Raw genomic sequence first — 17162 nt, forward strand, 5'->3', positions numbered from 1 at the left:
GACAAAAATTATTAAATATAATGACTATTACTAAACATATAGTATATTCATTTAAAAAAATTAAAATAAGTAATGTATTAAAAAGTTTAAAAAAATAAAATTAAAAAAGCATATAAAAAAGTAAAAGAAATAATAATAATAAAAAAACTTTGATAACAATAATAAAAAGCGAACACATCAAAAATAAAAGTATAAGCTAATAATAATAGATAAATAATTGTTCAATATACTTACAATAAAAGTTTTTTTTAGAAATTCGGAAATTTTTGAATATACTAGACACAAATAACTTTTTGATGGTAGTAATAAAAATGATGAAAAATATATAAAATGTCAACATTTTTCAGTAAACATATCTTGTCAACACAACTTTGATCTACAACACTGATTTATGCCAGGAAAGACAATGGTTGTAAAAAATTCCTTTAACTCCTCCTAAATGTCATATTGGAATAAGAAAATGCATTTTGAAAATCTTTCTAATCCACAAAAGTATGAAACCAAAGACATTGAATTAAATAAAATGCCACTGAATACAAAAAGAAGTGTAAGCTTATCATAGCTACTATATCTCATTATATTATTTTCTTTATTTTTCTAGACAATTTCATAATTAAAATTGTTCCTTTATATTCCTATAGCAAAAGTTTAATAAATAAAGCAGTTTTAAGTTTAATCTTAAATTTCAATATAATAAGAATTCAGTTTTTAATTCTTTAACAATCAGTTAGATTAACTAACTAAAGTTAAAATATTATTATGTTCTGAAAAACTTTTGCTTATATCAGAAAATATTTTTGTTTATTTTATTGCTTTTTTTGATCCTATAAAAATATAAAATACAAATCTTAATGAATAAGGCTGCTGCATGGAAAAACAAGTTTAGATTCAATACCTTTTAATCACAAAGCAAGAGCTTTATTTACACCATTATTTTATTGAGAAATTACACAACTGTACAATATAAATGAGTGTTTTACTTTTTTAATCTTGTAGTAATTTACAGTTATTTTTGAATAAATCAGAAATAAGTTGAATATACTAACCCATTGTGAATAAGCGCAAATACTTTTATCAAAGGATATTTTATTTGTACTTTTTTTGGATTCTTTTAATAAATGTGAATCACTTTCATAATCAGATAAACCATTTGAAAATTCCAACTGTTTTTCTTTTGTGAAAGAAACTGTCATTAAGTTAGATCTACTTGTTGAAGAGTTATTATTTAGAGAGTTTATTGATAATGTTTGAATATCACTGTGGCTAGAGATACTTGGGCTGTTTTTAATATTAATTGGGGATCTCTGTTGATTCATTTTCCTAGTTATAACTTCTTTATTGATCTGATTTGATGGGACAACAGAAGATTCATTAGGATTTGTAGAACTAACATTTGTAATAATTGGTTGTGGTGGAGCTTTTCTTTTTACTACAAGTCCTTTTTTGACACTGCCACATATGTCAAATATTTTCTCATCTGTTAACTCAAATTGATAATCATCCTGAATTAAGTTCTTATCCTTTTTTAACTTTGGTTTAGGCAAAATATTAGGTTTGATTTTTGTTTTTAAATAACTTGTACTTCTTTCGAGTTTCTTTTTTTCAATTTCATCAAGATTATCATTAGAACTTGAAATTTTATTGTTTATAAAATTTGTTTGAGGTAAAATCACATTATTTGGTATAGTTAATTCCTTAACAAAATTTGTAGGAAAAATCCCTTTTGCAGAATTTAAATATCCTGAACTAAAGTTTTCATCAATAACACCTATCAATCCAATAACATCACCTTTAGTAAGAGGAAGATGGCCATTTTGATCTCCTTTAAAATTGCTTATAACAACTCCGACTCTTTCAGGAGTTGAGTTAAATATCATCTCAACATAACAAGATGGAAAATGACCATATTTATTATTGGAAAAACCTTCATACCAATCATTATTAATCTTTTTCGATACAAAAACAATATCTCCTGCATGTAAAGACAAATCACTTTCTCTTTCAGCAACAAAGTCAAATAATGCTTTACATATACCCAAAGCCATAATTAGTCCATTCCATAATTATGGTTAACTTTACTTTTTTAATTAAAATTCCATTTAACTCACAGTTGTACTAACATTATATCTAAAAACAAACTTTTTCGTAATTATAACGTGAAGTCAAGTCATTTTACTTTTTTTTTAGTAAAAACAATTGGGTTTATTCCGTTGACTCATACGCGGAAACGCAAACTTTCATATCCTAGTTTATCTCTAAAAGTTTGATTTAAAAACGAACTTTGATTAAAGTATACTAATTAGAATGACAGAATATGCCTAATTAAAAAAAAAAATTACATCCATTTTTAAATTGTGGAGTTAAGCACCCTGCATCCTTTTGGCTGATAAAAAAAGCATTTTTTACCAAACAAAAAAAGTGCAACATTCAAGTAGCGTTTTGGTTTGCAAACGAGCTAACGTTGGCATCATCCGTGTTTGACTAGGTTGATATTTTATCGGGCAATCATTTACCTAAGTTATTATTTTGTGCTGCTCAACCTTTACAGAGTTTATCAGTAACCCAACAAAATAAATCTCACTGAATCTCACTGTTACTTAAACGCAATAAACAAAAATTCCTGACTCTGACTTTGTTTGGGGAACAACCAGACAATTTCGATACAAGTTCGATACAAAATAATAAACGGGTTGTGAGCAAACGAAGAGATTTTTTCATAAACTAGTAACAAAAAAGTGTTGTAAGGTTATAAAGCATTTTCAAATTATGTTATTTATACTTTGTATATTGGTTTTAAGTAGTAAATACTCTGTGAACTAAACAAAGAAGTTGTCCTGTACAGACTAAGTGTTAGTTAAGTTCACATGTGTTTTGATCCACTGGTGTCATTGATTTCGTGTTGAAAGTACGATAGTGGAAAGTTTAATAAAAAATGTTTTTATTGTTTTTATTGTTTTACTTTTACTGTTTTATTGTTTCTACCGTATTTTACTGCTTATATTAGTATTACTCCCCGTTCTCCGCACGCAAAATATTAGGTTTATTAAAATATTAGCTGATGAAAAACTAAATTTGAGTATTCTTTTATATTTATTTGACTTAATTTTATTCGATTTAAAAATGTTTTTAAAAAACTATTTGCATTTGAAGTTTTATTAGATTTTGCAACTTTTAGTTATCAAAGACTTGTTATCGAGAATTTAAAAATTGCAGGGCCAACCAGGGACGTGGTGGCCCAGTACGAGGGAACGAGGACTTGTACTGGGCCCTGATCGTGTCTCAGGAAACTGGGCCCCCAATACTATAAAGATTCTATCAGGGCATTTTTTACAACATTTTATTTAACTTGCTTTCGTATCGGTTTGTTTTTTTGTTTGGTGTCCGCGCAGTACAAACAATAGGTCAGCGGTAATAATAAAAGAAATGCGCTAAACTTTAGTTTAGTGTATATAAAGTAAATAAAGGAAATCGTTAACTTAACGATTTCCTTTATTTTCCTTTATTTAGTTTGTTGTTTTTAATTTGTTTTAATTACTTTTCTTAACGGTTAAGAAAAGTAATTTAAACAAATTAAAAACAACAAACTTTGTTTAGCGTAGATATATAAAATCGCTGTTGAATCATAATGACAGAAAACGTTGTTGACCTGAAATTGATAGATTTTTTTCTGTAAAAAAGTTAGTAATGCTTTAATACTTTATTTATAAATAGTAACTAAAAATAATAATTAAAGTTTTTAAAGTAAATAAGTAAAAAAAAAATATCTTATCAACGTAGAAATATAAAGAAGAAAGCTAAATAAAAAAAGAAAGCTGGAAACTGAAGTTGATCGATTAGCTTGTCTTGCTTGAGAAAGAGAACGAAAATTTCGAGCTAGAGCAAATGAATCAGCTGAACAACGAGCATCTCTGCTAAAAAACTACGAGATCAATATGTTATGTCAAGGGCGGTTGAAACAGAAGAAGGTAAAGGCAGACAGAAAAGAATACCGAAGACAAGCATTGTAGTGACGAACGATTAAATGATATCTCCTCTTTAACAGATGAAATTAACCATCCCATCAACAGAAAAAAGAGAAAATTGTTATTAAAAGGTTCAAAACAATAAATATATAAAATGCATGAATTCATTTGCTATGCATTGATAAATATGGTTAATGAATATTGATAAATATGGTTTAATGAATTTTTGTTATTACTTCATTCACTACTACTCAATATGATCCACCCCACTCCCTATTGGTCCAAGGAATTTATAAATAGTATTACTATTTATAAATTCCATGGACCGATAGTAGTTATAACTCAAACGAAAGAAACCAACACCCTGGTTTTGATCATAGGACATATTTTTAATTTTATATTTATTTATGTTTCAGGTGAAATGAAGGGGAAAAAAATGAAAGAAGCAACATGGAAATACAAATCTGGTGCTGATAAAAAGCTCAAAAATGACAACATGAACTGAAAGCAGATGGTAATGATCCAAAACAATTAAAGTTAAAGGCAGGTGTCGCGTCAGTGCAAGTGCCACAAATACAGAGAAAAGCTAGGACATCCTTTACAGCAACAGAGAATCTAGAATTAACATCAACATCCATTGTGAATATCACAATAACCCTATTATTGAAACAGAGCCAAAAACAGAGATTAGTGACCAATCATCTGTACAAGAAACAGATAATAATCAAGTTGCCATAATTGCAGCAGATAAAGGAGCAGAACTACAATATTCAGAAACATTCAGAAACCGAAACATTACTGAAACTGAGAGAGTGACTGTAGAAATGGGTAATTATGAAGAGCCTGTAACTGCAGCGGCAAATCTAACTTTAGCGTATAAGATTATTCAGTAGCAACCAGACAACGTTGTAAATGTCAATGAAAATGATCCAGCTAAATTTCTAGAGCTGAAAAATGCAAAGATGATTGATAAAAAGCAATTTATTGTGTTAGGGCCAAATCAGCCAACAAAACAATCATGATTATCTAAGTATTACACTGAATCAGTTAAAGTTAATGACATTGAAGTTGTGCAGAAAAGGTCATGGCTAACTTACTCTCTATCACTAGAAAATATTTTTTGCATTGTTTGTTTATGCTTTGGATCAAGAGAGGACACAAATTCTTTACGTGATGGGTTTGATAATTGTTCAAACTTAAGTCACATCATAACAAAGCATTGCACCCAGAAAAAACATCGAAGTACTGTTGAAGCTATGATTCATGCATTATCAGACGCCACAATTGATAAAATATTAAATATTGAAACCATGAGGCATCTGAACAAAAAACATAAAGAAGCGGAGAAACTACATCAATACCTAATACAAGTTATTGATGCTATTCGGTATTTGATTGCAGAGAGTATTTCTTTATGTGGTAATGAGGAAGCCAACTTTTACAATGACTATAAAAAAAGTGAAGCCTTTCAATGGGGTGTAGGTAAATTTCTAAATTTAATGAGTCAGTGTGATGAAGTGCTGAATGAAAAACTTTCAAATATTCGCAGTACTCGAAAACAATCTGCTGGAAGGGGTGCTAGAACTACGTTTCTTTCTAATTATACACAAACAAGCTAATTCATACTATGACACAGATGGTCAAGAAGAATATTTCAGAAGAGATAAATAGTTCAGTATTCTTTTCACTATCAGATAATGGCACCACTGATATTACACTCTGTGAGCAAACTTCTATTGTATTACGTTATGTTACGCTTGTTGCAGAACAGGCCGTTGTAAAGGATCTGATTTCAATGGTTGAAACTGAAACAATTACTGGTGAAGGAATAAGTGAAAAGATGAACTCAAATCAAATAACGTAGATATTCAAAAGTGTGTGGGTATGGCTTTTGATGGTGCGACCAATATGTAAGGAATAAACAAAGGAGTTGTAACACATTTAAAGCTGTGTTCTCCCATGGCAATAAATATTTATTGTGGATCTCATGGAACAAATCTGGTTATGAAAGCTTGAGCGAAATCTTCTGTTGTTTCTGTTAACCTTTTTGAAACAGAAAACAAGCCTGGGTATGTGCAGAAATTAAAGACTTTTCTAAATGGAAACTCTAGGAAACGAAATAATATATTTGAGAAGTTCTAATCTCTTCTTGAGGATGTGAATGAGTCTCTTGAACTGGCAGCTACCTACATTGTTCATTTTAGTGCCATACAAAATGCTATAGACCAACTGCTGACACAATACCCAGCAGTAATCGATTGCCTTGAACGAATTTCAAATAACATGGAATTTAAAATGAATATTCGAAGTGAAGCACAAGGTCTTTTATCCCGATTTCAGTCATATGTCAACAATTGTGACTTTATGTCTCTTCAAAGAAATTTTTATCTTGGGTTCCCTAAATAAAATTTGATTTGTAAATAAAACTTGATTTTTCGATTGCTATAATGTCTGTCAATGTATCACTGGAAAAGCTTCAAATACTAAGGGACAGTGCTGGCCAAAATGCTATTTTATCTGCTGTTAAAAGTGCAACTAAAGCTTAGCTTGAGCATCAAATATTTGTTGAGAAAAGGACTTGCAGAAAAAAACCCACTGGACTTTGATAAAACAGAAGATGAGCGGCTTACTCAGGCTAAATATCAGTAGCTAGCAGAAGTGTTTTATACTGTAGTGGGTTCAGGAACTGCAGTTCTTGTTGACAAATTTTCGACACAGCGGAAATTTTAAGAAAACATAGACATCTTGTTATTGAAAAATATGAGTGAAGATATTAGTCATAATTTTCATAACTCTAATTCACAAGAAAAAAGTCAATCAGTGGTTCAGTTTAAATGAATTCACTACTGAAATGGATGATTTTGTGGAGATCTACAAAAAAGCTGCTGAGAAAGATAACAAAACTTTGCCTTTTTTCCTCACCATTTACAATTTTATGCTGAAGACTTTGTTAAATGCTGTATTCCCTTCTGTTGCAGTCCTATACAAGATATTCTGTACAATTCCAACAAATTCAGCAAAGTGTGAGAGAGTTTTCGGCAAACTGAAACTTGTCAAAACTCATCTAGCAAATCGTTTGACATCAGAGCATGTTGTGAATTGTGTTTTCTTTTCAGTGGAACATGAGAAAATGTGGAATTTGACGCATTGAGACATAAGGGGCATTCCACGTCAAGTGGAACCACCCATCTGACATAACCGACTCGGATTTTGATGAAAATTGGCTCAAATGTTGGGCATATGGACAGAAGAAAAACATGTAAATTTTTTTGACTTTGGTCAATTATTTTCTGAGATATGACCTTTCAAAGTTTTGACCTTTTCACTTGACCTTGGTTATTTAAAACGTCATAACTTTTTTGCTATTATACTTAGAAAGTTGAATTTGGTGGCAAATAGAAGCTCTTGCATAGACGAACAACTTTGTGTCTATACAAAAAAGTGATAAGTTCAATAAAAAAAAAGTTATTAGTCATTTGGTCATTTGACCTTTGACCCTGGTCGATGGCAAAGGTCAAAAGTTATAATTTTTTTTTTACAGATTGCTTTTTTTATTGTAGATGTCCCATGAAAAAATCTTTTTGGGATTCCCATAAACAGCTTTTGAAATAATATTAAAGTATAAGTAGGTTCTAAAAATTTAATATTTAAATACCTTAAAATTATACAGTATTTTAAGATAATTTATTGAATGTAGGCCCTAGGTTATATAATAGGTACCATATACCAATATACTTTGATTTGGTGATACTTGGCCCGTATTTATATATATATATATATATATATATATATATATATATATATATATATATATATATATATATATATATATATATATATATATATATATATGTATATATATGTATATATATATATATATATATATACAAATATACATATATATATATATATATATATATATATATATATATATATATATATATATATATATAGAGAGAGAGAGAGAGAGAGAGAGAGAGAGAGAGAGAGTTAACGATGATGCAAGTTAAGTGCTTTGGTTGCTCCTTCAGACTCTTTAGAAGTAATGGAGTATGACCAACCAGTTGTAGTTTTGGGTTTGACTGCTAGCAAAAGATCATTCAAATCAACGGTAAAAATATCTGAAGGATCTCTGAAGGAGAAAAGTTGACTTGAACCATCAGGGTGAAGAAAGTTCATGATTACTTCTCTTTTTTCTGGATTGCTTTCCAACACACAACCTATCCACCAATGTTCATCATACTCTACAACCATGTAACCAGTAATTGAACTGAAGTTGAGCTGGCAAACATTCTGTGATGTAATTTTTTCAATTCTAGACACAGAACTGGAACTATAATCTTGTACTTGAAGTTCATTCGTGGATAGTGGTTTAAAGCAATGAAGTTTTTCGGTACCAGGAATCGTTTTAGCATTTGAAAATCTTTAATATTGTGGATTCGATTTGCCAATTATTTGCAGTGAGGTATTCAAAGGAAATTCCATGGACATCTTTTTTAGCAAAAGTATATAATTGATGTGGTCATTATTTAGTCATGGTATGGACGTTGTAAGCTTGCTTTTGCTGCTTCACGTTTAACAGTTCCTCCAACTCCATCACAAGGGCCCGTACCATGACTTGTGGCAAAGAAATGCCATTCGGTTGGAATACCATAATCCTCTTTGTGATAGCACAGGTTTATGAAATTCTTGCAGTTTTTGTATTGTGTTGCACAGCCATCACTAAAACATGTTATTTTTAATAGCTCAAATTTCACTTTTAAAAAATTAATTAGTTTACGCTGAAAAAGATGAACTGCAATTGTGTCATGAGTATTACATTCCAAAAGCAGTACATAATTTCCATGACATAAATTTCCTTCATATTTATAATAAAAAACAAAAGGATGTAAAGTTGCTTGATTATTTATCCAATGATATCCCTGTGCTGCATCTTGTATAATAAATGCATAATTTTCTGAAAAATCACCGATAACCAGAAATTCTCCATCTGATAAATTGTTTTTCTTCCAGTCTTAATATTTTGCCTGCTCTTTAGCAATAAAATCATGCCTAGTAAGTGTTTTCAAACTCCCTAAAAATCTTTCAATAAATTCTTTAGTGGACTGTATAAAGGTTTGAAGCTGGGACCTATTTGTTGTAGTCCATGAATGATACATACACACACAGTGAGTACCACTTGCTCCTGCAAAGACACATTTTTTTAAAAGTAGCTCTGCAAACTTCGAAAACCCAATGCTGATATTTGGATACTTTTCTGAAAAAAATTGATAAACTTCCTTCAAATTACTTAAAACTAATCTTTTCTGAATATGTTTTCTTTCCCCATTTTTCATAACAGATAGAAAATCTTTTTTTCCAGGCATTACACGGCTAACAGTGTCAGAGTAATAAAACTCTTTTACCATATCTTTCACATGTACAGGTCGTGGTTTCCCTTTTTTTGGGTTAGGGGTTGATAAAACACCTTTGGTTATAAAAACTTCTTTTGCTTGAGATACAAGTCGATGCGAACAATTAAATTCTCTCATCACTTTTCGATTACTCTATTGAGCAACAAATATTGTCAAAATCCTGATCTTTTCACTCTTACTTTGTGTTGATTTATACTTATCCTGAAACACTTTAACAATGTCATCAGCACATGTGTTGTAAACTTTTTTTTAATTGCTTTGTATTCATCATCCTCTAAAGTATCAACAGCATCTGAATTAGTAGATAAAAGGTCTAACTTCATTTTTACAAGTTTTTTAAGCTTTATATTTTTCTCCGGAATATAACTTTTAACAGTTTGTAACTTGCGTTTATTCAAGGGTGACTCACCCAATAATGACAAGGATTTATTAAAAATAGAAATTTCTACTTCCTGGCACTGATAATTTTCATCTCCATTGTCACTACAAATATCTTGAGATCTGGAACTGCCTTGAGAATCTGATTCTGTTTTACAACTTTCAGAATTTTTATCATCACATAATCCTATTTCGGAAGGTAAGCCAGTGACCTCTTTCGGCAAGTATCACATATTTTTGCTCCAGCCATAAGTTGAGGGATACATAGCTACTTGCCGACTAGTAGCAACCCTCAAGGTTTTATATTGTTTTTTCTTATGGTGTTGGAAAGGATCATAACAATAGTGTTGTCTGTTCTTTAACTATTTTACTTGTGCTTGAAGTGCCATTTTTAATCTAAATTTAATTTGAAAGTTGCTAAAAACTAATTCCTAAGTTGTCTTTTGATGACTAGTTCAATGGAAATGAATTGATTATTTTAATATAAGTATATATAGATTTAAGCCTCATATAATTTAATACTGACTTGTATGTATTTATAGTACTAGTAATTAAATTACAACCTAGAAAATTAAAGAAAAAAAGGAAATAGTTAATAATATATATTTACAATAGGCTATTTACAGAAATGACCTCAAAATATCGCATTTGTAAGGCCAATAAATATTAAATTTTTAGAACCTACTTATACTTTAATATTATTTCCAAAGCTGTTTATGAAAATCCCAAAAAGATTTTTTCATGGGACATCCACAATAAAAAAAGCAATCTGTAAAAAAAAAATTATAACTTTTGACCTTTGCCATCGACCAGGGTCAAAGGTCAAATGACCAAATGACCAATAACTTTTTTTTTATTGAACTTATCACTTTTTGTATAGACACAAAGTTGTTCGTCTATGCAAGAGCTTCTGTTTGCCACCAAAATAAACTTCTTAAGTATAATAGCAAAAAAGTTATGACGTTTTAAATAACCAAGGTCAAGTGAAAAGGTCAAAACTTTGAAAGGTCATATCTCAGAAAATAATTGACCAAAGTCAAAAAAGTTTACATGTTTTTCTTCTGTCCATATGCCCAACATGTGAGCCAATTTTCATCAAAATCCGAGTCGGTGATGTTGAATTTGACCAAAAAGTGGTTCCACTTGACGTGGAATGCCCCATAATAAAAACTGTGCTGATACAAATGAGTTACATAATATTTTGCATCCATAAAAAACTTTTTTTAGTATTAATATAATTTTCCTTGATCGTTTATTTGTCTCTCGTTAAAAGTACTTCTCTGGGTCCCTCTTCTGGAAATTCGTACCTGCTTTTCAGGTGCTACCACATCCCTGGGACCGACAATACTGGGGGGAATGGGGCCTGGGGGCACCCCCACTTTTTTTATAAAGGACCTTATTTTTTTTTAAAAAAAATTCTAGATATAGAAGACTTTTTTTAAGAATTGACAATTGTGCCCTCCCACTCCGAATCCCGTGTCGCCGGTATAATTTTTTTTTATAAATAATAAATTTAGTATAATTTGTTTCTAAATAAAACTAATAATTTTGGAGTGTTTATTAAATGGTATTTTGCTGAACGTAATATGATATAAACTATAAATATAAAAATATAAACTATAAATATAAAAGAATAAAGATAAATAATATAAATATATTTAGTATAAAGAATAAATAGGTAATATTACAATAGATTACGTGAACCATAGTCATAAGAAATTCTTATGATTACGTTATATCACGTAAGTTTGTGGATTATCCCGATTCCGTCGGATAAAATCATTTAGAAAAAGTTAAGATTGATTAACCGGACCAAAATATTTGGGTGCCTTTATTAAATCAAAATCAAAACAAAGCGTGTTGAAAAGTCTCATATAATGTTTTATGATGGCTGGAGGAGTAGTTAAGTGTGTTTTTGATTTTAATGGAGATACAAATGGAGATCTTTCACTTGTTGCTGGTGACTATGTAAAAATAACAAATACTCTAAATGATAACTGGTATGAAGGAGTGTCTGACAATGGATGTAAAGGGCGATTTCCAAAAGTTTTTACTGAAGATTGCGAAGGTATAATGGATTTAGCAATTGCTCTAAGTAAGTTTGATGCTGAGCAAGAAAACGACTTATCTTTAGAAAAAGGCGATATAGTATTAATTTCAGATGTTATTGATGAAAATTGGATGCAAGGATTTAAAAAAGGTTGTTTAAATAAAGGTATTTTTCCAAAAGCTTTTGTAAATTATGTTGACAATGAAATAGTTTTGAAAGAATTCAAAAAAACCTCAGTATCATTATTCACGAAAGATTCTGTAATTGATATTATTGCTGATGTTATAAGCAATTTTTCTGCCCAATTTAATGACGAGTTAACTTTAAAAGTTGGTACAAAAATTAAATTTATAAAGTCTATAGACAACTTTTGGTCTTTTGGTGAGAGTTTAGAAGATAAAAAGCAAGGAATTTTTCCTACTGAATTTGTTAAACTACCATCGAATATAGAATTTAATTCAAATAAAAATTTGAAAAATAAAGAAATAATTGATTTAGGTGTTAATAATGCAGTTTCCTCTGAGCCTTATGACGATTCATCCTCATTTACTGATAATAAGTCCAGTTATTTAAAAAAAGCTTTTGCATTGTTTTCTTTTAGCAGTGCAGAACCAGGTGACTTAAACTTTGAAAAAGATTCAGAAATTTTAATTGTTGAAAAAATTAATGAACATTGGTTTAAGGGTCGATTCAATGATAAAGAAGGTATATTTCCCTCTAGTTTTGTTAAAATTGCAGATGAAAAAACAACCTGGCAAACAGAATTAAGTTTTGCTAATGTACTTGAAAATCAAGTTTGTTGTGATGATGCTGTTTATATCCCAGAAGATGTAAATCAATGTAAAACCACTGATTTCGCAGTGAGTAATTACAATAAAAAAAATACAAATCAAAATTTACTTACAAGTAAAAAATTGAATGAGGAAAATTTGATGTCTGGTTGTGCTTTAAAAATAACCAATCCATTATTGATTATACCATTTAGTTACAGAAAAAATGAAAACTCAAACGTTGTTGTGCTCAAAAAACTTTTTTGACATGCGTGAATTGCTTTTTTAGATAATTTAACAGCCATTTGACAGGAATGATTTTTTTTTGGATATATTATTTGTATGCTATTTGATGTAAATAACATACAAATATGTAATAGTTAGTTTTTTCAATGTTTATCTTATTATTTTATATTGATATTTGTGTTACCCATGCATATTGCTGCAGAGTAATATAATGATTATTTGTGATAAGAATGAAATAGCAAAATTAAAACTTTTTTTTTTAAATCTTTAACTAATATCATAAAATAATAACAACAACAATAGCAGTAGCAATAGAAATAATAATATTAATTGTAGTAGTAATAAATGCAACAATAAAAATAATAGCAATAAGTAGAAATAATAAGAATGAAAATAATTAAAAATTGTAAGAGCAGCTACTCATTACATACGAATTATATAGACTTAAGGAATATTTTAAACAAAGATGGTTCAACTATGAAAGCATTTATAATTTTATTAATACAACCAGACAATATCTTTAACCATAATTTGGCTTGATTGATTGCACAGTTATCCCTTAATTGAAACACTTTCATTCCTTAATTGAAACTGCTCTTTTCTTTAAAAAAACAACAGTAATATCAACTAAAATCAAAAAAAAATATTTTCATCTTTACAGTGAGAATTCTAATCAAGGAACCTTCGGACTAGTTTTTATGTTGCTGCAACATATCTGCAGCAACTTATCAAACGTTTATATTATTATATGCATTTTTAATTCTATTGCATTAAACACAAAAAACAGTATAACCCACAGCAATATAGTTTACCCGGTGCAATGAATATAGTTTGAACATGAAATTAGATCACCTAAAAAAATGAAGTAAACATGCTTTAAGTTGATGCTTTACGTGCATTTTTTGAGGGATAGCCTTCATATTTTTTCAAAACATAGAAAATAAGACTAAAGGAAATGCAAAATATAGTCATAATGATAATAATAATTGAAGCTGTGTTCTTGAGAGCCTCAAGAAAGAATCTATCAACAGTAGATGTTAGATATTAACAGCGTTTTTTTCGCCTAATTTATTAAGTTTATTTTTGAATTTAATCACTGAAATGGAATTGACAACATCACCTTCCAAACGATTCCAATTTTCAACTATACGGTTCGTGAAGAAATTAGGCCTCGCCAAGAAGTTTGGAACACGCTGTCTTCTCAACTTTTAACCTTTTAACTGTGCCCTCTGGTTAGTCTAACCAATACTTCTGGTTCACGATGCCAGTTGATAGTATCATGTTTGTTTAGGGCTTTATACATTTGGATAAGATTGCCGTTTTCTCTTCTATTCGATAGATTTTATAAGTCCATTTTCTTTAACCTTTGCTCGTAACTGTCTCCCTTTTTTTGTAGCCAAATTTTTGTAGCTTTTCGTTGAACCCTTTCGATTAAGTCTATGTCCCTAAAAAAATATGGATTCCATACATGAAAAGCATATTCCAAGTGCGGCCGAACGAGTGACGTATATAACAATTTCGTTGATGTTTCATCTGGATAGAGAATTGCGTGTTTTAGCATACCCAATTGCTAAAATTGTCCGAAACATAAACACCTAGGTCTCTTTCCAATTTCGTTACTACTAGTTCATGTTGAATTGTATCTGATTCTGTAGCGTCATATTTTAATCTATGCATTTTTTTCGGATTATCACGACCAAAATACATGATTTTAAATTTATCTTTATTAAAACTGATTAGCTATTTTTTGTCCAAGTAAATAGGATATCAAGATCATACAGTAGAGAGTGGTTTATTTTATTTTTTTCTATAACTGCAATTATTTTTAAATTTTTTTCTATAACTGCAATTATTTTTAAATCATCAACAGATAGCCTTGCTTTATTGTTTAATTTTTGTGTTAAATCATTTCTATGAATTATAAAAAGAAAGTGTCCTAAAACCGATCCTTGTGGTACCCCACTACAAACTGTTTCCCATTCTGATTCAAATAGTCCCAAAACAACTCTCTGTTTTCAATTTGCTGAGAAAACTTTACGCCATTGCAACAATTTTCCAACAATACCAAATGATTTCAGTTTTAAGAGCAGCCTGGAATACGGAACTGAATCGAATGCCTTTGAAAAATCCAAAAAGGCATCATCAACACATTTACCACCAATTAATCGATTGCTTTTAACCAGCTTGTAGGCAATGTTCCACTTAAAAATGAGCTGTTAAATGTCACACAAAGTGGTCTAGCTAAACTTTCAACACATTTACTTAAAAACATTGGATGAATTTTATCAATACCTGGAGACTTGTGCACATTTAAATTTAATCATCGATTTTTTATATCTTCCTTTTTAAACAATGGGGTTGGGCAAATTTTTTCTGTTATACTTTCACATGTAGGCATATTGGTTAGGCTTTTGTTTATAAATACAGAATTAAAAAATCTATTTAATTGATTAGCAATAACTTGTCAGTTGATATTTCGTTATTTCCAATTGAAATTGCTCTTATATGGTCTTTAACTTTTAGTTTACTGTTAATATAAACATAAACTTGTTTTGTATTTTTTTTTGATTCCATTGAAATTTTTTTTTCATATTTTTTGATTGTCATCTTTACAAGTTTTTTGACTGACTTATTTTTTATATTCGTCTTAAAGATCTAAATTTTTGAAATGAGAAGCTTTGTATCAATACCAAAGATTACGCTGAAGTCGAATTTCGAATTTCAATTCTTTATTTATCCATATGGATCTTCTGATTTTAGTTGTTTTTTTAATAAATGAGGGTATGAAATCATTGCACCCATTTTCATAAATTTGAAGAAATCTTTTGTAACACTGCTTATCAACAAGTTTAGTAAACTCATGACTCCAGTTAAATCCATTTAAATATTTTGAAAATTCACCATAGTTACCTTTCACAAATAATCGTTTGGTAGTGATATTTTTATTTTTGCAAGTATTATGTGCTTGATAATTAAAATTAAAACGTAAAACATAATGACCTCTTTTTGTTTTTCTCAAGGGATCCATATGCACCAAGCTAGATATACGAAAAGGAGAGGCTGTAAACAATAAATCTAATATATTGTTCAATTTTGTGTCATCTAGTTGGAATGTTGGTTTTTTTACATATTGTGTAAGATAACATTTTTCAATACATTCCAGAAACTGTCTCTCTTTATTTGCGATCCAGACACTCTCGTAACTAGAATTCCATATACTATTCAAGGATGGAAAATTGAAATCACTACATATCAAAGTTTCAGAATATATTTTAGTTCTTGAGAAATAATTGTAACTTTCTTTAATGGAATTGATTATGTTTTGACAGTTTACCAGATCATCACTTCCTGGTCTATAAATACAGCCACATAATATGCATTCATTGCTTATTTTAATTGTACATCATATCTGCTCAACATTTTTATTGTTGTAGACTTTCTTATTGACTTCAAAAGAATCAATTTGGTCATTTACATAAATACAGACTCCACTACCTCTGGTATTCTTGCGGTCTCTACGATAAAGGTTATACCCAGGTATGATTGTTGCTGAAGTATCATTCCACCATGTTTCTGTAATGAAAATTATATCTGGAAAGCTTAATTCAATTTCAATCATAACTTTATGTAGTTTACTTTTTTCAAATGATGTGACATTGGTATATAAACATTTCAACCTATTTGAGTTGTATGGAGAACTTAAAACTGGCTCTTTTGCATTTTATTTATTTAGTATTAAAAGCTTAAATAATGGTCACAGTTCGTTCAAATATTCGGATATTTATACAATTCGCGATTTTTTTTTGCTTAATACTATAACTTTAACCCTTTTTTTTCCATTGTTGTGTTTCAGATGAAATTCACTTTTGTCGCAGTTGTCTGTATTTTTAAGAGCAAGCGATAAACTCTTCGAAACTGAACTTGCTACTAAAAGAAAGTGTAAACGGAAAAGCCGTTCTCCATTTTTGACCCGGCGCTCTCGAAGGCTCTGTTTAAGTATTAAGTTTTTTAAATGTGTAACTATTTGAAAAATAAATATAATATTAAATTATAATTAATGGTTTTAACTTTCCACTAAACTTAGTGAGTTTTATTATATTAAATTTTTCTTTTTTTTAATATTACTATATATAAGTAAATAACTTCCCTTTTGGTATAAATGGAGTACCGCAATAGAATTTCCTGATGAATGCTAACTTATACATTTAAATTTCCAACGTTAATTCAACGTTATTGCAACCTAAATACCCGTGCAGCAAACAATATTGTCGCAATATTGTTTATATAGTTTACATACTGTAAACAATATTGCACCATATTTGTTGCTACTTGGGTAATAAGG

General features: G+C 29.5%; 2 protein-coding genes across 4 annotated transcripts in view; one reads left to right on the plus strand and one right to left on the minus strand.

The window, feature by feature from the left end:
• LOC136071949 (dynamin-binding protein-like) overlaps positions 1-2479 on the minus strand; it is a 102743-nt gene extending 100264 nt beyond the window's left edge. For 2 of the 3 annotated variants that reach the window (XM_065797891.1, XM_065797890.1), the window contains exon 1: positions 1047-2452. In XM_065797891.1, the coding sequence (XP_065653963.1) occupies positions 1047-2045 (999 nt within the window). In that variant the 5' untranslated portion in view covers positions 2046-2452. Of the gene's footprint in view, positions 1-1046 lie in introns of all 3 variants that reach the window. The other variant, XM_065797889.1, reaches the window with a different exon arrangement.
• Positions 2480-11641: 9162 nt separating this feature from the next.
• LOC136080320 (dynamin-binding protein-like) lies at positions 11642-12841 on the plus strand. The gene has a single exon (XM_065796937.1). It carries the CDS (start codon positions 11642-11644, stop codon positions 12839-12841), a length of 1200 nt encoding a protein of 399 aa, XP_065653009.1.
• Positions 12842-17162: the final 4321 nt, after the last annotated feature.

Source organism: Hydra vulgaris, chromosome 05 (genome assembly GCF_038396675.1).
Source record: "Hydra vulgaris chromosome 05, alternate assembly HydraT2T_AEP".
Taxonomy (NCBI): domain Eukaryota; kingdom Metazoa; phylum Cnidaria; class Hydrozoa; order Anthoathecata; family Hydridae; genus Hydra; species Hydra vulgaris.

Bases quoted from the DNA above. Each gene is read 5' to 3' on its own strand.
- LOC136080320 (XM_065796937.1), top strand. From the start codon at position 11,642: ATGGCTGGAGGAGTAGTTAAGTGTGTTTTTGATTTTAATGGAGATACA.